Raw genomic sequence first — 23,999 nt, forward strand, 5'->3', positions numbered from 1 at the left:
TGTGTGAGGTTCAGCCGCAGGCCAAGGCCTCTCTGCCTTTTGGGATAAACCTGACCCTCCCCATACACCCACACATGTACAGGACTTGAACCAGGAACAGCCCCCTCTCACGCTTACCTTCCTCCTTCAAAGCGTCTACACTCGAGCGGTACACTATACACACTCAGCTGGGACTTCCCCTCGCTTTAGGCTGGGCCTCTTCACCAGCAGCTTCTGTGTTCACTGAAAACCAGCTACAGACGAAACTTGACAGTGCAGACGTTTCTCAAATCAAATCTCCATTTGTAGCTTTGAATGCCCCCTCTCCCGTGTGCACCAGTGAATACACGCATGCAATAACTGTTCACCCGACAAAAGGCCAGCGTTCATTAGTTTAGTGGTTGACAACAAAAGTAATGATAATGAGTAAGTTAGCAGCAGAGCTGTGATTGAGCATGTGGCTATACAGAGAAAAGACAGTGGTCTGAGGGGGGGAGGGGGAGGAGTTGGCACTGAAACAGACCAGCCTGTGTTGCTGCTCTACCACCTGGGCAGAGAGGCTTGGCAAGGCATCAGACGCCACCCTGCCATCCTGGCACAGCACCGATGCCTCGGGGCTCAACACCCGCCTCTCTGTACCCCCCCTCTTGGCCGACGCGGTCTGGCTCGGCCGGGCTCAGCGCGGCTCCAAATAGCCCCGCGCTCACAGCCTGGGGGCGCGTACAGGTGTGCACATGCAGAGGACGCGGATGGTTTACTCCAGGTACACTTGCATATCAACATGCACATGCTTCAATTAATTAGCATCTAATAAAAAAAAAAAAAAAAAAAAGCAAAGGCAAGGGGTCTTTCTTTAACATTTTCAATGCTTCATAAAATTGCAGCAAATATGTACTGTACAATTTAGATAATACAAAACTTAAAGAAAATTAAAGAAAAAGTCCGATTTAGATGTTTAAATGGTAGCGGTCTCACAGGGGATTACGTGTATTCATGAGCCTCAGTCATCATCAGACAACTCTAGGTCCTCCACCACATCCTCGTCTCCCTCTGCTACTTTTATCAGAGCAGAGGAAGAGAGCGGCTGAGGAGCCTTAGACGCCTTTTCATCCCCTTCATCGTCCCCTTCATCATCTTCATCTGGAAAACAGACAGGAAATGGTTCTTATTCAGCAGCTAGAAGATGCACAAATACCCAGTAAATCAAGCTCATTTGTTTGCTCTTGTACGCAAATGATCAAAAACCTCAAGGAGCCACATGCTGTGTTTTGTTCCTCGAAAAATGTGACGACCAACTATTGGACAGAAATTTAGAGGCTTACGAAGTTTTTCAGTCAAAGCCTGGTGGACAACCCCACATTTTTAAAAATGTGGATACATGTGTTTGTTAGATATGTACAACAACCACAGATGAAAGAGAAAAAAAACATGTTATGAATTCACAACTCAAGTCGAAGTGAAAGGGTGAAGTTTACGGTCTTAGTTTGTAGGAGACATTTAAAAATGTGTCCGCTGAGGTGAAGGGATCCAGCAGGAAAAGTCCAACAGCGCAGCTTCTTCATAGGGTTCATAAATAATTACTAAATATTCACACAGTCCAATCATCAATCATCTAAACAGTTAAAAAATATCAATGACGGCGAATTTGTTTTGTCACTACATCCAGTCTTAGAATACACATAAGCTGTAAAATCTGAGAACATAATAGATTTCCTAATTCCAGCAGATAAAAGCATTTTGCTTGATGACACTACAGCATGTGACTTTATTCTTTAAGAATCTCATTGTGGTGAGTTGCTGTTGAAGCCTCCTCTGACACACTGGCAGCAGAGCTGAGATTTCTCTGAGTGAGGCGCACTCCTCAGCCAGAGAAAGTAAAACCCTGTGGGAGTCTCCTGTGTGACGCGGGTCCTGAACACGAACGGAGGATTCAACCCATGTGACCTTCCCTTCCACAGAATGTGTGTATTCATGCATTTCAATTTTCAGTAAGTCAAAGCTAGATATCAAGTCTCACTCAAGTATTACTCAGTTAAACCTGCTTTTTGTTGGACACTAAACACTAGGTTGGACCAACCTGAGGCTCCACCCTCATCTCCGCTCATGTCAGACAGATCGTCAAGGTCATCCTCCTCATCCTCCTCCTCCTCAGACCCGTCGTCGTCGTTCTTTTTACCTTTGGGAAGAGACAGTAACATAGATTGAACTGCACAGTCTTTTGTGTACTGTCACATTTCGCAGACATTTTAAATGTGTGTTGGTGTGTTGCCGGTGTCTTTGGAGACGACTATATGTGGGCCAGGTATCAGAGGCAGCTCGGAGTGTCTATTTCCTCCTGAGATGGAAGTGAGAGTCGATTACAGACGCCGCCGCTGCTGCACAAACACCCATGACAGTTTACTACCGGCAATTTCAGACATCTTATGCTCACGGCCTAAATATAGCAAATGGAGATAGCAGGCAGGTTCCACAGCTACGATGATGATGGGAGAGCGAGCAAGGGTGTTTGTGTGTGCGGTGAAAAAAAAAGTTTCTGAAATTGTGTTGTGCTATCCTCAGAGTACAATGTGTTCCTGTGGACAACTGGGGTCCACGGGCTTTGAAGTTGAGGTGTGAGGAGAGACTGGGGGCCATGGACACACACTCACACAAACGCACTTAAAACCTCAGGTAGTTCTCCTTCCCTTTCTGAATTTAGAATGACAAACTAACTCTCCGCCACTTTTTGTTGCTCACGTGGAGGCGCGCAGACTTCAGCAGTACGTGGAGGATGCCCCCACATGACCTGCCAGAATCATTACCCACACACTCACCAATCTAAATCAGCCCCCTACACACACGCACACGCACGCCCCCTCTTTCCGGAGAGTGCGAGACCACAAAAAGCTTTGGTGAGCTGCCTTAAAGCTTTAGGACTGGACGACAACATGGTGGGTGTGCATTTGTGAGCTATAACTGAGATGTGTGTGCGCACACGTGTTGCGAGGACATGTGGAGGCAGCTGGTTGAAGCCCACAGAGCTAGAGCGAGTGAGACAGCTAGAATGAAAGGAGAGAGAGACAGAGAGAGAGGGGAAGCGGCCACCGCTGGCTGTTCCACTGGGCTGGTTTGAATTAGGAACCCCTGCTGGGATCCAAGCCTGTACTTCCTGTTGGGGGGTTTCAGCTCGTGTGTGCGAGCAAGGGGTGGAGGAAAGACGAACGAAAGAAAGGGGGGCGGGGGGGGGGATACAGAGAGTGAGAGGCGGAGGCCCGCCGCTCGCCGGCAGCTGCCCATCCGCTTGTGGGGACTCTCCCTACAATGAAGTCCAGATGCAACAAAAAAATAAAAATCCCCTGCCGCCTACTCCTTTCCTCTGTGACCTCCTTCTGATTTGAGTATGCCCAAGTGTAGGGCTGGAAAAACTCAGTTAGTGGCTTCTTGTGACCTCTGGACAACCCCACCAGGACAAGACACACGAGAGGAAAAGGTACTAACCACTCCTCAAAGCACCAAATGTTGACAGACAGTGGGTGATTTGGGGAATTAAGTGTTGCTCAGAATCCACCTCTAGACATTTTACTCAGAGCACCACAGTCACACGGCTGCATTTGTTTCATGAAACCAGCTCTCTGAGACGGGGCCTGTCCCAGGAAGTGAGACAACAGCAGAACAATCTCAGTTAACCCTTATCCGCTTAGCGTCGCTTCACCTGAGCACAAGGCCACAGGCTGTAACCAAACACAGCCCCCTAGAGGACAAGGCAGGCGGCACATCCTGTTCCCACTGTAGCATCAGAAATACTACCACTGCCTTGTTATTAGTCTAGTTTCAGAGAGAGAGAGAACAGGTCTAGACTTAACTCACCTTTAATTTTGAGCCCAGCATCATCAGAGTCAGACTCAGACTCAAACAGACCCTTAAATTCTTTCTTGTCCTCTTCCTTCTCTTGAATCTTTCTGCGTTTGATCTCAGGGAGGTTCAGGTCCTCCATCTTTAGACACAGAAACACAAGTCAATTTATTAAATCAAAAGTTTTCCACTTTCTATTGCATTTCTTAGAGGTAGACGTAATTCAGTGTTTGCCTGCTTGTGTACATACCCTCTCTTTGCCAGAGATCTCCAGCAGAATCTCCTTCTCCCTCATCGTCTTCCACTGCTTGTAGTATCTGCTCAGAGGAGTCCCCTCCTCCTGCACCTGCTTCTCCCAAGCCGCCTGGCAGGAGACACAGTGAAGAAAGCATATAGAGGCATGGGCGAGTGTTTGTTATAAATTAAACCCAACTTCAACTTTAACTGATCAGGAGACGGAGACGTGTGACACAGTCTGAAGATGTGGAAAACAGACAGACTGACGGCGCCTGAAAGCGGAGGCCAGCGGATCTTCTCCAGTCTTGCCCTAAAAGTCTTTGTGGATGATATCGATCCAACCCAATCAAATTATCTGACCAACAAATCCAATAGAGTCAACGGATTGCTGCCTCCTGTGCCCGTCAGCTTAACACATTTACCACAATTTGCTGTGTGGTTATTAGGATGTACGACACGCAGCCACGAGAAACAAAAGATAAGAAAATGTAGAAGCCTATTCAGAATTTCGCCTCAGACAAACAAAACAAAAAGATTCCAGAGGGGAGAGACACTCGAGTGTGACCTGGATGGAGGCGAGGCATCGTTAATTAGGCTAGCTCGCCGTTTGGGTGACATGTCAGCAGGGGGGCTGGTGGCCGGAGGGGGGCCGTGGCCTTTTGCGCAGCAGCAGCAGCGAGGCCATTCCCTCTCCTTCGCCCGCGGTGACACCACCGCTGCTGCAGCCCTGCCAGGGAGTGAATGCCATGGCGACAGGCTCCGCTGAGCCGAGCGCCGTGGCGACAGGGGCTGGCGCTGCCGCGGTGCCAGAGCGTCTGTCTGTTGCACTTTGCTCACTCACACACACACACATACACACACACACACACACCCTCATCAGCCACACCATCCACATCAATTTCATCCCTAAATACTCAAATATTAGCCAGTAATCGACACAGCCACACAAAGGACGTGCGAGGGGACAGGTAGATAAGAGAGCAAGTCAACACACAAAATGAGATTTACGGGCACTAATGGCTGCTCATTAAGGCAGTGGCACCTCTGGTTCAAAGCTTTAAACGGCCACTGCATCGTTTTTAGACATCAGCTCTAGTTCTAATGTTTCGAGGCCAGTCACTCAACACCAGCTATGACTTAGTGCCGACTGAAAGAGACATGACTCAACTACATGATACAAATGTTTTATACATACACAGGTGAATTTACTATCCACGCATTGACCTATGTCTTCTCGTCTCAAGTAAGGATTCAGGGTTGAGATTTTAACAGAATAAATGGATTTGCATGGGAACCATGGACATTCATAGGCAAACAAGTGTCAGCACAAGCTACGAATGAGGACGCAGAATGTTGGGCCTCACTGGAAAGTCCACTAGGTTCTAGGCTGGTCGTCACTCACCTGAGCTAAACCTCACTCAAACCTCTGCTGCTATTGGAAGAAGGCAAAGCACACAAAGTCTGTATACTTCCATATATTGTAATATTCATGGAAACATAATTGTGGAAGGAGGTTTGGGACTAGTACTTGTCTTTGTGTTTGTGCAGGTCGTTGGGTGTATAAACTATTTGGTGCATTGTTATGTTTGTTGTGCTAAAAATAAAAACGCTGTGGAAACAACTCATGTTTAGGAGAAAGTTAACCCTGACTTGCAGACAATTTTAAGTTTCAGGCTGTTGAGTATCATTAATTCTAGTGAACACACCTTCACCAAAAGTTTATATATATTTATATAATATATTAATATATTTATTAATAGAATGTAACAAAGAATCATTATTCTTCTCTACCCAGAATGCACTGAGAACTGCATCCAGAAATTTTAATGTATGTGCACAAGGACTCCCTGGTGATGTTTTGGATTGTTAGGGTAAATCTTTGAGAGATGCCCGATCTGGAGGACGAGGCCTAAAAAAAGTGTGTTCTGTTAAATGTTAATATAATTAATTGTCGATCCCTGGAATTAATCAGTTTTGAAGTCTCAACTATGCATAAAATGAGCAAATCCATGTGCTTGACAAAATATTTCGCAACTAATTTTGTCGAAAGATTGAAGCCATTAAAAGTCGGCGATTCTCACAGGAAATTGAAAAAAAAAGGCAGTGGAATGTGCAAATGAGTGATCACCTGATGAAAAGCACGATGATTAAACATCTGATAATCTAATATTTCAACACAGCCCAGACACATTGGCAGGATTAGTATCTGTCATTTTCATAGAGCTAATGTTTGTGGCGACGCATGATGAAACACAAAGAACAGTACCTGCGTGTTCAAAGTAAATGTGGCAACAGAGTGTTGTGAACTGATGACAACAGTGAATTATTCGTTTATATGTAGTCAACTAGCTCTTGATAACGAACAAACTGATTGTTAACTGCCATAATTTTACAGAACTGAGCGACGACTTAATAAATCTTTTAGGTTTTAGCAGTCAACTGAAAGCACTGTGGCAGTTCATTTCTGTCTTCCGTGTTTATGATCTAGACTCAAACTAATGGAAGGGGTGACTAAGGGAAGGCAGCCTGCGAATTTAGGACAAGACCCTCGCGCACACAAACTCACCACAGCAGTGGCATCGGCCACTCCAAAAGCAGCCTTCTGTCGCCGTCCTGTGATGTAGCTGCTGTTCTCCTGTACCTTCTCCAGCAGCTGGCGCATCGGCTTGCAGTAATTGGCCACTTTGCATTCCTTCAGGAACGCTTTCAGCTGCAGTGACACGAAGGGGGAGCATGAGAAAGAAGGAACTAGTGTAAAGGATCATCCAGTCTGCCCATACGATATGCATTAAAGCAGAGCGGATGAAGGTTTGTGGGTTTCCCCTGAGCTGGAGCAGAATCTGGACCTGAACATCTATCCAGAGGATTTAAACTTGGGATAATTGTTCAGGGTCACATCATTAATAATAGTGTGGCTTGTACAATTTGGTAACTGTGGCATAAAGTTAATTTCCCATAGAGATGGAAGTTACAGGTTAAAAGGCGATACCTGGAAGATGGTGGGCAGGGCGAGCTCAGGGAAGCCGATGGAGCTGTTCTGAGTGTGGAAGTATTCCAATATCAGGTCATAGAGCTGGTCAAGCAATCCGTCCTGAAGTAAAGCAGAGGTCAGATGAGTAAACATTTTATTTAAAGACAAAATCTATGGTATCTGCTATAAAGCAGCCTCAACAGGCTCCTTTCATTTCTTTTATCTAACCAGAGAACCAATTCGCATTTACAATAAGGCCCTGCTGTCCTAGTGCGGATCACGGCAGCACTCACCTTGTACGCCTTCTCTGTTAGGTTAACGTTGTTAAGCTTCAGGATGACGGCGAAGTTGATCGGTTTCTTGCTCATTCGTCCAGGTTTCTTGTTGAAGTCCACTTGCTGGAAGATCTATGACCGAAAGTCAAAAACAAAAGCATGAGAGCAACGTATTTGTTTACAGTTTCTATAACCTTCTTTTGACCATGTGCACCAATTAACCAGACAAATGACTAGTTACTAAAGGCTGATGACTCAGTAAATATCGAAACTGGCCAGAAATTAGTTATGTCTTTGTAATACATGCTAGAGTTACATCAGCTGCTCATCGACACGGCCCCTTTAATTAAGACCATTATCATTCTGCGCTGCTCTTTTTGCATTCTGCATTGTACAGAGATGACACATTTCTATCTTAGCTTGTGAAAGTACATTCTAGCCAATGTGTGGGCTTTTTGTCTATAAGCCTTAGCCTTCACATCTGCCCACAATGCGCAAGTGAATTTCTGTCTTGCATTTGTGTATCAAGCTATTTCTGACTCCCTGTATTGCTGTGTGTTTCTCTGCATTTGTGTGTGTGTGTGTGGCCGTTAATGTGCTCAGTGTGCGAAGCGGAGCAACGCTCCTGGCCGGTGCTGTCTCTACAAACATAGGATGTGGTGGCGGTCTGCGGGGGAGCCAGGGGGAAGTGGGAAAGCATGGGCCAACCCTGATGCATGTGCACACACACACACACACACACACACACACACACACACACACACACACACACACACACACACACACACACACACACACACACACACACACACACACACACACACACACACACACACACACACACACACACACACACACACACACACACACACACACACACACACACACACCTACTGAAGCAGGAAGCTCCAAATCATGCACCCCCCTCAGAGATGCAAGAACACACACAGGAGGAAGGGGCTGCTTCTGCTGTTCTAATTAAAACAGTAGCAGTGCACCTCAGCCTGCCTTTAACAAGAGAAACAGTAATGGAGGAAAAAAACACAGGAAATATCATGCGTCACAAATAAACACAGCTTGCTGATGGGGGTTAGGCGGAGGGGGAGGGAGGTCTGAACGTGTGTGCAGGGAAAAAGAGGAGGGGAGTGGGCCTTAAGCAGAGAGGATGTGGTCTGCACAGCGTGTTAGGACCAGAGTGTAAACCACAACCGTGCCTTTATCGCGTGGGTCAAACTGCTGCATGTGCGCACACACAGACACACGCACGCAGTGACCACTCCCAGCCGGCCCAGCGAGTCACTGCCGCCAGCGCACTGGTCTCTTCCGGGAAACCACAACACCGCTTCACAGTGTGCGAACACGCGCTCTCCGCACAAAAGACACACAGCGCGCAATCACATGCTCAGCACCTGACCCAGAGAGTGTGTTGTCAGTTGGTGACCTGTGATTGGTCTGATAACCAAGGTGTCTCTCGCACACAGCTTTACCCTTCCATGCGCTTCCTCACGAGGTTCTTCAGTTGTGGCCGTTGAGACCAAAGTGTATTTCATGTGCCACTGACGTTTTTCCACAGCAAACCACCGATGGAACATTTCATCACATCTACCTTTGCACCGTTTCCATTTGAGACAGAGAACAAACTGACTGACTGTTCTTCAAATTTAACTATTTGGGGGAGTTGTGTTTAGTGTAAATAATTCAGGTTCAGACTATTAATGACTTAAAGCTGCACTGATCCTGTCAGAAAAACACAAACAGTTAGTGAGGACCACGTCGAAACTTACTTCCAGGAGGAAAGGCAGAACAGGTACAAATGTGTTGGTACTGCTCGACAGCAGGGTGAGAGCTCTGCAACAGTGCATCCTGAGAGGGTAATATCTTTGTGTGGGCACCAGTCTGTTCAGAAAGAGAAAAGCTGTGGTCAATGTCGCCACCTGGTGTTGGTAAAATGTACTGCGACATTCTCTGTATAGTGTCTCTTACGCCAATAAACTTTATTGTCAAAATGGTCTCCAAATTGTTTACTAATTGTCTACTGGCAAATCCTGAACTATTAAACACAAATATATATAAAAATACTTACTTGATTGTCCCGATTATGACCTGGCAGAGTGGATAGATGAGAGGCTGCAGAACATCACTGGAATGCAGCGTACTGAGAAGCCGGCACCAGAGGTACAGACAGTGGATGTACTGCCAGTTATAAACCGACTGATACGTTTCCTACCGAGGAGGCACAAGCGTAATCAGCATCTAATGACTGGTGGCTAATAACAGGTCAAGGGCATCAGAATAGTGCTGAACACAAATACAAGAACTTTGATTTGTCCATGAATCAACACTAATGTTTAAATTCCTTTAATCAGAGAAAAAAAAAAATCTATAACATTATCTTCAAAGCTTTCAAAAACACAACAACAGCCCATCTTCTCATGAAAACACGCACACACAGAAACACACACAGACACAACCAACCTTTTTCTTCATGGTCATAGCATTTCTAAGGTGGATGGCTAGTTGTCGGATGTAGATGAATGCATGCTGGTAGGTGATCTGTGTATCCTGGGCGTAAATCTCAGTTAGTGATCGCTGCATAAAGTTGATCATAGGCAGCGCATTTGGAGATGTGAACTTGCAGTTTTGTACATAGGATATGTACATTTGCTGCGGAGAAAGAAAGCAACACTTTAAAATGCTGTCAAAACATGGTATGCTAAATGCTACTACTTGCAGCCAGATGCCTGTTACCACATTGTTACCCCATATTTAGCTCACCTTGAGAATAAGGTTAAGATATGTTTCTGGCTTCTGCCTGCAGATTTTGCTGAGTGCCAAGAAGGCAAGAACTCGACATGTTTCCTCCCCTGTGCTCCACTGCTTCAGCAGTTGCTATTTTTAAAAATGTTAGGATTATAAAAATGAATGCATTGAGATAGATTAAAATCGTTACAGCCTAATCAGCAATTCAGCAATTTCCTATAGTATGGCATTACCTTAACCAAGTGACGACACTGTTTTGGAAGACAAAGATAATAAGGTATGAGCTGGTTGGTATGTCGCAGGACAGTGCTGATGACTGTGGCCTCTGTTAAACTGGATAACAGCTACAGGTGGAGAAAAAGACAGCAGATGTGTAAGAAAAAAGGTGGAAAACTTACATGAAAAAAGGACAGGATGAAAAAGACTTATACAACTGCGATAGAGCAAATGAAAAAAGTGCCTTTCTGCTACCTAATGTTCAACTGATTTCTCAGAAACAGATGAGGTGAAAAAGAACCCCACAGACACAACAGAGTCAGAAAAACAAACCTGGACAACGCCGCTTAGATACATCTTGATATCAATTTGATTTTTCTGCCACCTCTGACTAGATGACGGCAGCACCAACCTAACAAGAAAACATACAATAGGGAGAAAATTACATTTCAATTCCTACATTAATTATAAGAGAGACACATTCAGCAGATGCACTAAATGTTTCATACTTTTTCTGTTCTTTGTCTGGTTTTAGGTTGAGCATCTTCTGCATGGCACCATAAATGTCTCTGATGCAGAACAAGACCAATGCATTGAACACTGCAGAGAAGCAAATAAATATTAACACCACGGGTGTTTAATTTTATTATATTTAATCAGGTAATGTTATAACTGATGGAAGATACCTGAACTTTCAGCCACTTTGAAACGACACTGGCTCTCTCCTTCAGCCTTGGTTGTAGCAACAGCTGCTTTAAAGGCCTGTGTCACTTCTCTAAACAGACGGAATGTGGGTTGCTGCTTCATAGCAACTTTCCAGGCTTCAATCATTTTTTCTGTGACTTTGATAGTCTCCGCTGCCTTTTTGGTTTTTCTAGAACCTTTCTGATCTTCTTCTTCTTCACCAGAGCTGGCTTCCTACAAACATGACGGTATTAAGATGTTTATTTGAAAAAGAACCCTGGAACTTCTCACTCTTGTACCCTATCAGTTGGCCTACCTCCAGTTTGGATGGTAATCTGTGGTACTTTTTATCTTCCTCATCCTCATCCTCGTCCTCATCCTCAGAGCTGTCCGTGTCGTCAAAGTTCAGGAGCTTTTGATCATTCTCTTGCAGGAACTTGTAAAACTCTGGATCTTTGTTCTTTAACCTGGACAGCTGCTGCTTGTGCTCCGATGCCTTACCTTTGCTATTTACTTCACTGTGGAGAAAGACAAAACATAAAGTGTGCTTATGTTTCTTGAGGAGTTTAAATATTATTTCCATCACAAATAAAACAGCATTTTAAAGTAAATGGCATACGTTTTGGATGATGTAGCTTTTACCACATTCTTCTTTTTCTTGATACCATTCAGTTTCGGGGTCTCTTCTTCAGATTCATCTTCACCTCCAGAGTCAAATCCGGACAACAGAAACTCATCCACACTGAGATCTTCTAATTTTCTAAAAGAAAAAGTAAAGTTCAACACATGTTAAGCTACCCAGTTTGTTTGGGCACGATCATAGGAGCTATACTGTTTACAGCGTCGTTTTAAACGTTTTATTTAGCCATAGGTCTGTTTGTCCGTTTGTTGGCTATCGGACAACAAATTTCTATTTTAAAAAGCAGAGAAAACAGACCAGCGTGTAGCTCCAATGCGGCTCACAAACACCAGAACGCAACATGCTAGCATTTACAGCATGGGTGGCTAATACACAGCCACACATCATGTTAGATAACTAACTAGCAACCCAGAAAGATTCACACAGGCCTGACAACACTTAGCTTTACCTCACGGGACAAAGCATACGGTTAGAAGCTAAATAAACAACAAAACAGTTAGTAAAATATCCACAAACCTTCTCTGTTTCCCTGCCATGCTGGATCTAAAACGTGATGAGCCTCGATACCCACAATCCACCGGTGCATGGCGAGACGGTTGGTTTTACGTTTCCTAGCTGCTTAGGCACTAGGCTAACCAGCTTGACAAATATAATAAACATGTGTAGCTTTGATGACCCCCTACACGTCTTGCATGTTTTATTGTAAACGTGGGTAAAAAGTGAAAGTGATCCAATTATTTACAATATATGCTATGACACCTGATTGAATAAACAGTCGGCGCGCACGACAAGCTTGATTTTTCACATTCAGCGATGTGTGTGCAAGAACAAGCAGTGTTTTGATACAGCACGTGAGTTTAAATTAAATGTTGAGCTGTATTCGCGGAAGGCAAGCAGCTAAAACCCCACCGAGGAGATTTTCCTGTTTTATTATTTGTCTCTTGCGCTGTACAACCAGAAAGCTGGGCAAGATTACAAACAGGAAGAAATCCCTGCTGTCATATCAACACAGACGTCGGCTGGGGGTGAGTAGCGCTAGCTAATCTTGTTAAGCCATATGTACAACAGCGTTACACAATCATAAGTTTAATACATGAATGACACATGTATTTTCATTATGTATTTGACACCGCCAAACAAAAACGTAATGTGTATTGTATAATATCGAGTTTATGATTTTGTTTGTAGTTTGATTTACTACACATGCTAAACGGGGGTGGGCGGTTCAATTGCGATGAACCTAACATTTAAAAAGCCCCGCCTGTCTGGCTAGTTACACATGACTTTATCGAACACACTTCCGGATGTTGAGCCGACAGAAGGTAAAGCATAAGGTCGCGTGAGTCCAGTCGTACGATAAAGACAAATCTATTCATTCAATAAAACTGGTGACAATTTTCTTGTAACACATGATTTTGTGTATTTTTTACAAGTGCTTCTTTCTTCGTTAGTCATTATAATCAAACATCTTTTAGCAGAATTGCGCGTTTCATCTCCGACACGATCAGCTCCACCTTAAGAAAGCGATGTCAGCTTTCTTGCAGTTTTTTTGCATTGACGTCAACCGCATACGGCACAAAACAGAGGCTTTCTTCATCTCTGCTGTGCTGGAGTGAGAATATGGACCGATAGCCTGACACTGGTTTTAGATCTGAAGCCAATCTGACCGCGACAGCTGCTGTTCTATCCCCGGTCACCTCGAGGAAGACACGTCGTAGGAAACCCGCAACGCAGCCACCGGTAACGACAATTAATGTCTATTCTTCCTATTACTGCTGCAGCAGCAGCTGATGGATACTGTTATTCATAATAGGTGGAGTGGGGGTTGGGGTGTCTCCAGGTCACATCAGGAGGCTGACATGAATAGAAACACGCTCCTGTCTTAAAGATGCTCCAGGGCATCATTTCTGACTCCTAAGAGGTTCGTGTGGCTGTAGAAAAAACGTTTTGGACCAGAAAGAGGAAAGATGGACTAAAACTCTGGGTGAACAGGACAAGTGATTCACTGGGTTAGATTTAGCTGGACCAATTGTGTTGTCACATCTGCCACAACATCCTATGTGTCCACGGCTCAATTTGCAGCATTGTCCCATGTTATTCCTCTGGGCTCCGGAGGATTGTTCCCTCATAGAGGAGCATGCTTGGTGCGTGTTTGCGGTCTATTGTGTTTTGGAAAATGAGACCCAAACCTTGTCGCTAAGCAGCTGCGCTGACATTTGAGATGGTCCTCGATGGGACGGTGTATTTAACTGAAATAGTATCTCTGAACAGATGACATTTTATTAGTGCATTGATACACAGTGGATTGTGTATCTGACCAAGAATGTGTGACATTTATGAGAATAAATAAATTGCCTTGACAGTTTCTGTAACATAAGTTGCATTCGGAGATTGCAGTGGCTGCTCATTTGTTATACCTGTGTTATAGGTATATTACTGTCAGAGATTTTACTTGACCTGGTTGATCTCATCATAATTCGACTTATTTAAATGTATGCCTCCAAACAAGAGAGTAACAGTGTAACCATGTGAGAGCACTCCAGGAGTTTGGACCAGTTGTCCTGTGCTCGTATTCTCATCTCTGGTTCCCTATGAGTAACTACTGAGCTTTTCTTTTTCCTTGAATTCAGTTTTATGCCCAAGATGTTTCCAAATCGTACATAGTTTGCTCTCATACAGTGGTTACCTCAGCACAGTTAATAGTTATTAGACAGCAACTACTGAGATGCTGCGTGACGATGGTTATGCAATGTGGATGAGACTACAAAAGGACAAGGCAAACTCAGGCTGCATCCTTCACTCCTCCCACCTTTTCTAGGCAAGGCTGCTGCTGGAGTGATGTGGGGGGTTTACAGTGCGTTTAAATGCAATAATCTGAAATACTAGAGATTAGACCAGCCAAGATAATCCACTAGACACTTAAAGCATCCTGGGAGTCTCACTGTTGTCGTTATGAGTTCTAATCACTCCTGACACTGAATGTCAAATAATCAGGCCAGCCAACCTGGTACACTTTGTAGGTGAGCTAGGATTTCTGTCATGGTGGCAGGTTTGTGTCATATCTGTCAGGAAGGTCGCTCTAACACAAGCGGACAGGAAGCTGATTACTCAGGGGACTTGTCATACCAGTCGGACAAACTACGCGCATTGTTCCTAACATGGAGTGTTTTCCGTGTGTCCCAGTTGCCCAGAGTGCGGCCTAGGCAGGAGCCAGCGACCGCTACGTCCGGCACCATGATGGAGGGGGGCATGCAGCTGCTCAACCGCGACGGCCACAGCATCTCGCACAACTCGAAGCGACACTACCACGACTCGTTCGTGTCCATGAACCGGATGCGACAGCGCGGCCTGCTGTGTGACATCGTGCTCCACGTCTCCAACAAAGAAATCAAGGCGCACAAAGTGGTGCTGGCGTCCTGCAGCCCGTACTTCCACGCCATGTTCACCAGTACGTTGACCCATTTGTCTGATTTCGTTTTCCTACATTTGCTTGTTCATTTGTTTGTTTGGGCCTCACTTTGTATGATTTCAGCAAAGTCTATCATGTTGCGTGCGCGGCCGGTAAAGCACTGAGGCTCAGCTGCGGGCGACTTGGCTTCCTCAGTCACTAATTTGCCGGTTTTAACAGAAAGTGCTCCGCTTGCATGCTATGAAATGTTAAACACAGCTCTCCTGCAGCAGCCTGCAGTTCCCCAAGAGTTGGGGAACCTCCTGACACTCACTTCTGCAGGAACATGCACATTGGGAAACAGTGCAGTAATTCAATAATTACAAGAATCCCCGTAGTTAAAACAAATGCTAAACCGTGTGTTTCAGCACGATAGAAGAGAAACATGTATGAACCGCTGGCTAGAACTCATTGTGACACTTCTCATCTTGTATCACGCAGATGAGATGTCAGAAAGTCGCCAGACCCACGTGACCCTTCATGATATCGACCCTCAAGCTTTGGACCAGCTGGTCCAGTACGCCTACACCGCTGAGATTGTGGTCGGGGAGGGCAACGTGCAGGTGGGGTCAGCCGAAGACGTTTTTAGTTTGATACCAGCCACCGTGAGCCAATGCCTCCTTCCGCCTGCTTTCCTCTCAGACGCTGCTCCCAGCTGCAAGCCTGCTGCAGCTCAACGGGGTGCGAGACGCCTGCTGCAAGTTTCTCCTCAGTCAGCTGGACCCGTCCAACTGCCTGGGCATCCGAGGCTTCGCCGACACGCACTCGTGCAGCGACCTGCTCAAGTCGGCACACAAGTACGTCCTGCAGCACTTCGTGGAGGTGTCCAAGACAGAGGAGTTCATGCTGCTGCCCCTGAAACAGGTAGGGAGGGCGACTTGTCTCCCACTGCCAACAGGTGCTTGTACAGAAAGCAGGCACCTTCAAGCCACTGCCTAAAAACAATCAGCTGGGACTCCGTTTACTTTGGTACTTTGAAGTCATCTTACTTTGAAATTCCATTCATTATAAATCGCTGACAGGCCGTCATTAATTTTTCAGTTCGCAACTTGCTGCATACTCAACATCAGTGTCTTGATTGAGCCACCGGTTGTTTAGAAATTTTCCAAACTAACCAGGAAGAAAAACATCCAGTGTTTATCAAAAATGTCCCAATAACATAAGCACAGCTGCCTGGATCCAAACCAGTCATGTTTCCTCCCCGCAGCATAGAAATCCTAAGGAAGGTGGCCCTCTCTTCCTCCTCAGCTGGATGCATCAGTCACTGTCACCCCACTGCGCTGTTATGGAGTCTTTACTGGCTATCAGTCAAAAAATCACTTATTTATCAGCAGCTCAGCAGTGGAAAACCCCACGGAGCCTGTCCTGAAAGGTGTAATTAGGCAGAGGCAGTGACATTTCCTCAGCTGCTTTACTCTTTACGGCAATAACAGCATTTCCATTTTGTGAGTTTGTTTTTGTTCAGCTCCACTAATGTACTGGTATTAATTCAGCCGTCACGTGGAAAATCAGTCGCCAGAGGGCTGCTGGTTTAATTCCCAGCTGACCTGTCAACAAAAGTGCACTTCCACGGTGGAATGGGCACACAACGCTGGGATCTGCTGGTGTTCCAGATTCACAAGTCTGATGGGGGGAAACATGGTTGTTATTTCAGGACCTGGGTACATCCGTGATGTAGTATAAGCATCAAAATACCACAGATTCTCCTGTGATAAACACTGGACTCCTACACGAGTCAGTGAGTGAACGGCTCTGTTCAGTTGCAGCTCAACCTAAAGGCTTTTTAGTTCCGACGTAATGCAACCTGTCAGTTGAGAGGTGACACATCTCAAAGCAGTCGCCAAACAGCATATTTTATCTAGTGCAATACAAAATTGTCAGTAATGTAAAATAATGTGCTGCCAAAACGAACACTGGCTTCCTGGGATGTAATGTCTCTCTAGTCTCAGTATTTGCCTCTCACACACAGACACACAGACACAGACACAGACACAGACACACACACACACACACACACACACACACACACACACACACACACACACACACACACACACACACACACACACACACACACACTGCTGCGGCCCCTCCTCTGACTTCATGTGGCTGTATTCATCACAGTGACTCATGCAATTCAACCTCAGGCTTGAAGGTCACACACATTTAACTGTGCTTTCTGCACTTGACCTTTCCTCACTGATATTTCCCTCGAGTCCCTAAATCTTTTTACATTATTATGTAGTGTCTGCGATGCAGGACCTACATAGAGGTTTAGCTCACTCTGGGGAGCCACAACCCACGTTTGCTTGCAAATCGGAGCCTTTCGTGATTCACTGGCTTCTTTCCAATTAATCCCTAGACAAGCCTTTTAATTATCCCGAAAGAAGTTACCTAAATATTTTATACATTATTTTTAGGCATCAGAATTAGTTTAATGCTGTAAATCTTTAAAAATATGACTTTTTAATCATTCTTTTTAACTAGTTATTTTTAAAATGTTCCTCTTAAGATTGGGCTCACACCGTCATTAACACCCCTCAGATTTCATATAATTGCCTGTTGAACCCTGTCTGGTAATAATTAAAGTGATAAAAAAAGAAGCAAATAGCTGCCAGCGTCATTTTGCCATGATGTCCTCGGGTTTGTGATGAACCGTCCCCCTGAGCACTGAGGAGACGAATGCGAAGACAACCTCTCTGCAGATTGGGTCTCAAGGCTTTAAACAATGTGACACAGTCATAAATGCAGCGAGAGTTAAACAGGACAAATGGGACATTTTCCTTTCTACTCATTTTTTCACTCTGGCTTCCCCATTCTGTCTGCAGCTGTTCAGTGTCTGTCACACATCTGCACCAGGCTGCTCCAACAGACCGTGAGCTCACAGAGCCGTGAAATATGGCCCATTTGTCTTTGGTTGTTCTGTAGAGGAAGTGCCCATGCAGAGGTAGGAGGCAGCGCAGGGTGGGGCAGTAGCAGTATTTCTCTATGTGCTCCTAACTGTGGATTAGTAGAGGCTGCTCCTGGGAGACTGTTAACTCTACCCTGATTTGACCAGGCATGACAGCAGCTGGCTGCTCGGGACCCGACCCAGCCCTGCCAGCGTTAGGCTGATCCTGGATCAGTGCCAGCCGCCCACTTAGACTGCAGCCCTCAGTGTGCACGCGCACGTGGCGGCCACGCCATCACTACACACATGGAGAACAGCGTTTCTGTTTAGGTGGCCAAAGCGAAAATTTGGTAAATAGTGCAATAAATGATGTGTACATTTTAAAATGACACAGAAAAAAGCAGCAATTCCCATCCATCAACCCTGATTAAATACAGGAAGCCAAGAGAGCGAAGAAAGCAGAAAAGAAGGAACTAATACTGTGACCTTAATGCCTGTCTGTTGAAATGTGTAAAGCAGTTACTAAAAGTGCTTTTGTCTGTTTGCTTGTGCTTTTCTATTCGTAAGTCATCATCTGAGACGTATGTGATTTGTATTTTCTATGCAGGTCCTGGATCTGATCTCCAGCGATAACCTCAACGTGCCATCTGAGGAGGAGGTGTACCGCGCGGTGCTGAGCTGGGTGAAGCACGACATAGACGGACGCAGGCAACACGTCCCCTGGGTAACGCCCCCCCCTCACCTGACGTAACGTCTCAGCACCTGACCCCGACTCACCACCCGACCTCCCCCTCTGTCCCCACCAGCTGATGAAGTGCGTGCGACTGCCGCTGCTGAGGCGCGACTTCCTGATGAGCAACGTGGACACGGAGCTGCTGGTGCGTCATCACTCGGAGTGCAAGGACCTGCTGATCGAGGCCCTCAAGTACCACCTGATGCCGGAGCAGAGGGGCGTCCTGAGCAACAGCCGGACGCGCCCGCGGCGCTGTGAAGGGGCGAGCCCAGTGCTCTTCGCCGTAGGTCAGTGATGAAGCCATCAGTTACGTTTCCTCACGTCTGACATGTACAAAACATTGAGAGGAAAGTATTTCATCGGATCCTCCTGCCCCTCACGTAATGTCTAACGTGTGTGTCCCCAGGCGGAGGCAGTCTGTTCGCCATCCATGGAGACTGTGAGGCCTACGACACCAGGACGGACCGCTGGCACATGGTGGCGTCCATGTCCACCCGGCGGGCACGGGTGGGCGTGGCCGCCATAGGCAACAGGCTCTACGCCGTCGGAGGGTGAGCGAGCAAAAGCACGCTGTCAGTGAAGTCAGTGAAGGGGACGCTGTTGCAGTTTTCCTCATGTTCCCACCTCCTCAGGTACGATGGCACCTCAGACCTTGCGACGGTGGAGTCCTACGACCCCATCACTAACTCCTGGCAGCCTGAGGTTTCCATGGGAACACGGCGAAGCTGCTTGGGTGTGGCGGTCCTGCATGGCCTACTGTATGCAGCCGGAGGTTACGACGGAGCTTCCTGCCTTAACAGGTACGAGCACATCGTTGCTGTGTCTGGTGTTTTTTTTACTGTGTTTTAAAGCTTTCATCTTTTCCTCCTCTTTCAGTGCGGAGCGGTACGACCCCCTCACCAGTACCTGGACCTCGATCGCTGCTATGAGCACGCGCAGGAGATACGTCAGGGTAGCAACTCTAGGTAAGATCAGAAACCACAGCCTGAGTCTGCTTTTCTTTTCCGTGTTTATGTTTCACTGTCTGAGATTCGAGGTGCTGCATGTATTTTACTGCTAATATTTACACTATTAATGTTTATTGCCATTTCCACTCCAGATGGTAGCTTGTATGCAGTGGGAGGTTACGACAGCTCCTCGCATCTCGCAACAGTGGAAAAATATGACCCACAGGTAAATCCTGTCCATTTTTATCAGGTCACTTATTTATTGCCAGTTCAGAACAACTGGGAGCATTTGACACTATAGAGATGTCTCTAAACATGTAGTAAAAGCTTTCGTGTCGATGAGCAGAGCAACACTTGGACGGCCATCGCCAACATGCTGAGTCGGCGCAGCAGCGCCGGGGTGGCCGTGCTGGACGGCCTGCTGTACGTCGCAGGAGGCAACGACGGCACCAGCTGCTTGAATTCAGTGGAACGGTTCAACCCAAAGACGAACACGTGGGAGGGAGTGGCCCCCATGAACATACGCAGGTGAGTCTGGAGCCAGGTTTTTTGTTCAGACAGTCCGGAAAAGCTGCTTCAAAACTGTTAGATGTGACTTAAAGGTACAACTGCACAATTGGACCCAAGGACATTTAATTCAGAGGCACACCCTGGCCGACTCACCCAACGGGTCAACCTGCTTCTGGACAAGTTCGACTTGCATGACAGGCTGAAGTTGGCCTCAAAACCAGCAAGCAGCAAAGCTGTGAAGACCTGTCCAGTTTTTGTCCTTCTGATGTGCCTATTAACAACAACAGAGCACATTGCTGAGAAACGGCAGGTGAACCAAGCCCCAGGTTTGCCTTAATGTTGGAGGGGAAAACCTCCTGTTTTCATGGGGGCTGTCAGACGGACTCCGCTGCTGAGACTACTGTGCTATGTGGAAAATCTTCCCTCTGCAAGGATTTGGATTTGGGGCATTTAAATGTCCTCCGTACAGCCTAAACCTTCTTACAGCATAAACATCAAATGACCTATTTTCCACAACACTCTGCTCTTACTTCTTAAAAGACGAAACTTGTCTTGCTGGAGATTAGAGAAGGCGTTCACGCACACCCTCACAGCATTCTATTAATCGAGATCAGCAGCACACATGGCCACCAGTAGAAAACAATGGAGACAATAGAAAATGACTCCATCCCAAAAAAGCCACGACTTAGTCTGTTAGTGTTGGTAAGACTGACAAGCATTTGCTCTCAAACGTTTCCCTTCTTTAAGCGTTGACTAGTGTCCAGATAATCCTCATGCCAAATGCCCAACCGCCCCAATACATATTTTTTTAAACTTGTTTTAAAAGGTTGCATAACTAGAGAATAATCTGTGAACACTACTAAAATACTAGCATTAGGCTACCGGTCATGTTCCTGCTATTCAGGTCACAGTTAGTCAGAGAATAAAGCAGTAAAGCCTTATGAATTACTGTATTTCTTTACCCGTGGCCGAACATTATAGTTATATGTAGTTATAGTTAGTGTATAGTATACTGACCATTAAATGATACAGAGAGAAGACCATCACACAATAAAGCCACCATTCATTGATAAGAACCACAAAAACATACCACAATAAGTGTGGCTGTACATCAAATCGGCATCTTCTCATCGTTTTTCCAGGAGCACTCATGACCTGGTGGCTATGGACGGATGGCTGTATGCAGTGGGAGGCAACGACGGCAGCTCCAGCCTCAACTCCATCGAGAAGTACAACCCACGGAGCAACAAGTGGGTGGCGGCGTCGTGCATGTTCACGCGGCGCAGCAGCGTCGGCGTGGCCGTGCTGGAGCTGCTCAACTTCCCGCCACCCTCCTCGCCCACGCTCTCCGTCTCCTCCACCAGCCTTTGACACGGGGTCACCGCCTGGCTGACACCAGCTCCCGCTGCTACGGCCCAGACTGGCTCTGGGAAGAGACGCAACTGCTCGGTGTGAGGAGCGGAGCGGAGAGGTAAAAGCCCGAGGAGGAGGAACAGCGCGACTGGGTTGATTCATTTACAGTTCCGTCGAGAATTAATGGCACCTTTGGACCAGTAGGGACTTCACAAACCTTTAATTTTAAAGTGCAGGTTCAATATGCAGCAGCCTGAGTCCGAAATGTTCCACAATCAACCAATTATCATGAAAGATCAATTAAAAGACTGCATCTTTGCTTAAAGCACTACTAATATTTATTTATCTTCTGCCTCATCGTCTCTGGACCAAGTCTGCCATTAATTCTGCGCTATTCTGATCTGAATGCCTGAAATGCCACTGTACAGCTCCCACTCCCAAGAAGACCACAAACACATTTCCTGGAACAAATCTATGTGAACGCCGACCAGCCCTTTTCCCCCCGTGCTCCAGATCATAAGGTGTGGTGGACACTTAATTCTGCCATGTGTGACGTAAATGTATTCGCTTGTTGTCTGTCAGCAAGATGTTTATTTTGATGCCAGGCTTTTATTGCAATAATGTATAAAAAAAAGAAAGAATGAGTTTACTTTAGGAATGTAGCTTTGACTGGTTAAACCATGCATGTTTACATATCCGCACCGACTCCCAAGCGGAGGATAAAATGCTGTAGTGCTGCTGTGTCACACTAGGTGGCATTAACTGGCAACGTTACAAACCTTTCCTCCCTCAGAGAGAGCATGGACACAGAACATAGAGACGCTGGGCCCTCAGAACTGTAAATGGGTTTGGACCCTTGTTTTATAAAAACTCAATGATCTTAAATACATGTATTTATAAAATCTAATATATTCTGTTAAGAGAAGGAAGAAGAGCAGACCCTATTTAAGAGTATTTTTAATATATTTATTTAGGTGTGAGCTGTGCATAGCGTTATTGGTGATGACAGAGAGATTGTCAGATCGTTATGCAGGAAGATGTTCAGTTCTGTTTGGTTAAGAAGTCTTGTATTTCAATAAGCTGAGTTTTTATTTGCATTTCTTCATAGTCCTTCACTGCCACACACACGTCACATGACACTGAACCTTAAAAACCTACTGTACAGACATGGGTCAAAGTGTTGGTACCCTTTCACAATAAATGTCCCCATATCGGATAATAAAAAAACGCAGCATTCTCTCAAGTCTTTTTATATATTTTTTGGTTTTAACTTGTAACAACAATCTAAACAATAGTCTACTCGTATCACTAATTTCTGAGTACCGGCAGTATTTTTTTTTTTTTGTGATAAGGCTTTTTTTTTGCTCATACTGTAACAAACCCAGGGTGATTTCAACACTTGCATTGAGAATCCTTTCAACGAAGTGCGAGGGTGCCAACACTTTCCGCTCCGTCTCTGTCGACAAGTGAAGGGATCCGTAATGTCTTTAATTGAACTTTATTCTCAGACACAGAGAGACATGTTGTTCCTGGACACACGCCAGCTCGGAGCAGGACAGTTGTTTACATACAGTTGACCACTTCACACTAATGTGTAACGTTGTGGGGACTCGGTGCTGTCATATTCTCGTGTCCTGTTATATTACCTCGCTGTGAAACTAGAAACAATCGATACTTCATCTATATTTAACCATAAATGTGGCCTGTTGTGACTTGGGAACCTGCATTAGATTCACTTTGTTACTTCCTGACTTTGTAAAGGTTCAGTTCATGTGTAGTGCAGTGATAACATTCCAAACTTCTGGGAAGTTGCTTTTCTTTTCCTTATTTTGAAGGATTTTGTTGATCCACTTCGCTACCTTACTTTTCATTTCTATGTCAGTGTGGACCCAGTAGAATAGGTGATGGTCTTTTGGAGATGTTCTGTAAACCCGGTGAGTAAGAGAAGAACTTTATGAGGATGGTGCACAAAACCAAATAAGTCTCTGGCCTCCATTTTGCTGTAAATAGAAGGATTTCTCGACCTCTCTTAAATCCATTTGTGCAATTTCAACGTAACTGTAGCTTCTTTTGTTTGTGTTTGCTGTGGTAATAATTATTTATGATATGTTGTTTATTTATGAAGAACTTTAAAACATTGAATTTTGCACTATTGCGAAATGGAGCAATACTATACACCGAAAAAATAAAATAAAGATGTTTCCAGATGTGGTCAATGTGCTTGTGGGTTTATACACAGGGTTTGTACAAAACTAAAATCATTCTCTAACTGAAAAGCAAGAGTTTTATTCCTGCATCTGCAAATACTCCAAAGTGTCACACTTTGCTCAGCAATTCACGGCGGATCTGAGACGCAGATACCCAATGACAACACATGCAAACACAAACGGAGCGCTGTGCCGCTAACGGGCCGGTTGCTAGGCTCACTGGGCGCCGTAGCTGCTCCTCTTTCACAGTGATCTCAGCAGACAGCTGAACACTCTCACTTTACCCTCCCTGACCTCAGTCACAAGGCATTAGCACCT

The 23,999-nt window shown here is 45.6% G+C and overlaps 2 protein-coding genes across 3 annotated transcripts; one reads left to right on the forward strand and one right to left on the reverse strand.

Moving 5' to 3' along the window:
• Nucleotides 1-359: 359 nt before the first annotated feature.
• noc2l (NOC2-like nucleolar associated transcriptional repressor) lies at nt 360-12,265 on the reverse strand. Its single transcript, XM_029155590.2, has 18 exons — nt 12,110-12,265; nt 11,573-11,713; nt 11,270-11,471; nt 10,956-11,187; nt 10,779-10,869; nt 10,603-10,681; nt 10,287-10,397; nt 10,069-10,182; nt 9,769-9,957; nt 9,377-9,516; nt 9,078-9,189; nt 7,312-7,425; nt 7,037-7,138; nt 6,614-6,757; nt 4,061-4,174; nt 3,826-3,952; nt 2,057-2,155; nt 360-1,119 (listed from the first exon to the last, which is right to left on the reverse strand). Exons 1-18 carry the CDS (start codon nt 12,127-12,129, stop codon nt 980-982), a joined length of 2,271 nt encoding a protein of 756 aa, XP_029011423.1. The 5' UTR covers nt 12,130-12,265; the 3' UTR covers nt 360-979.
• Nucleotides 12,266-12,384: 119 nt separating this feature from the next.
• Nucleotides 12,385-23,685, forward strand: klhl17 (kelch-like family member 17). Of its 2 annotated transcripts, none has more exons than XM_029155591.3 (12): nt 12,385-12,618; nt 14,777-15,041; nt 15,483-15,604; nt 15,684-15,905; nt 18,539-18,655; nt 18,738-18,951; nt 19,071-19,215; nt 19,297-19,464; nt 19,541-19,629; nt 19,764-19,837; nt 19,958-20,139; nt 21,264-23,685. In XM_029155591.3, the coding sequence occupies exons 1-12, from the start codon at nt 12,460-12,462 to the stop codon at nt 21,490-21,492; spliced, it is 1,986 nt and encodes a 661-aa protein (XP_029011424.1). In that variant the 5' UTR covers nt 12,385-12,459; the 3' UTR covers nt 21,493-23,685. The 2 variants fall into 2 exon arrangements, with proteins under 2 accessions (XP_029011424.1, XP_029011425.1); XM_029155592.3 differs by lacking the exon at nt 12,385-12,618 and adding an exon at nt 12,632-13,333.
• Nucleotides 23,686-23,999: the final 314 nt, after the last annotated feature.

The sequence above is a fragment of the Betta splendens genome, chromosome 7, assembly GCF_900634795.4.
Source record: "Betta splendens chromosome 7, fBetSpl5.4, whole genome shotgun sequence".
Lineage (NCBI taxonomy): Eukaryota > Metazoa > Chordata > Actinopteri > Anabantiformes > Osphronemidae > Betta > Betta splendens.

Excerpts from the sequence above, each read along its gene's own strand:
- noc2l (XM_029155590.2), bottom strand. The coding sequence starts at position 12,129 with ATGGCAGGGAAACAGAGAAG. Across the intron at positions 11,472-11,572 it reads AAAGCTACATCATCCAAAAC|TGAAGTAAATAGCAAAGGTA; the intron begins GTATGCCATTTA and ends CTTTCTCCACAG. Across the intron at positions 9,517-9,768 it reads CTATGACCATGAAGAAAAAG|GAAACGTATCAGTCGGTTTA; the intron begins GTTGGTTGTGTC and ends CCTCCTCGGTAG.
- klhl17 (XM_029155591.3), top strand. The coding sequence starts at position 12,460 with ATGTTGAGCTGTATTCGCGGAAGGCAAGCAGCTAAAACCCCACCGAGG. Across the intron at positions 15,906-18,538 it reads TGCTGCTGCCCCTGAAACAG|GTCCTGGATCTGATCTCCAG; the intron begins GTAGGGAGGGCG and ends TTTTCTATGCAG. Across the intron at positions 19,838-19,957 it reads TGGAAAAATATGACCCACAG|AGCAACACTTGGACGGCCAT; the intron begins GTAAATCCTGTC and ends GTCGATGAGCAG.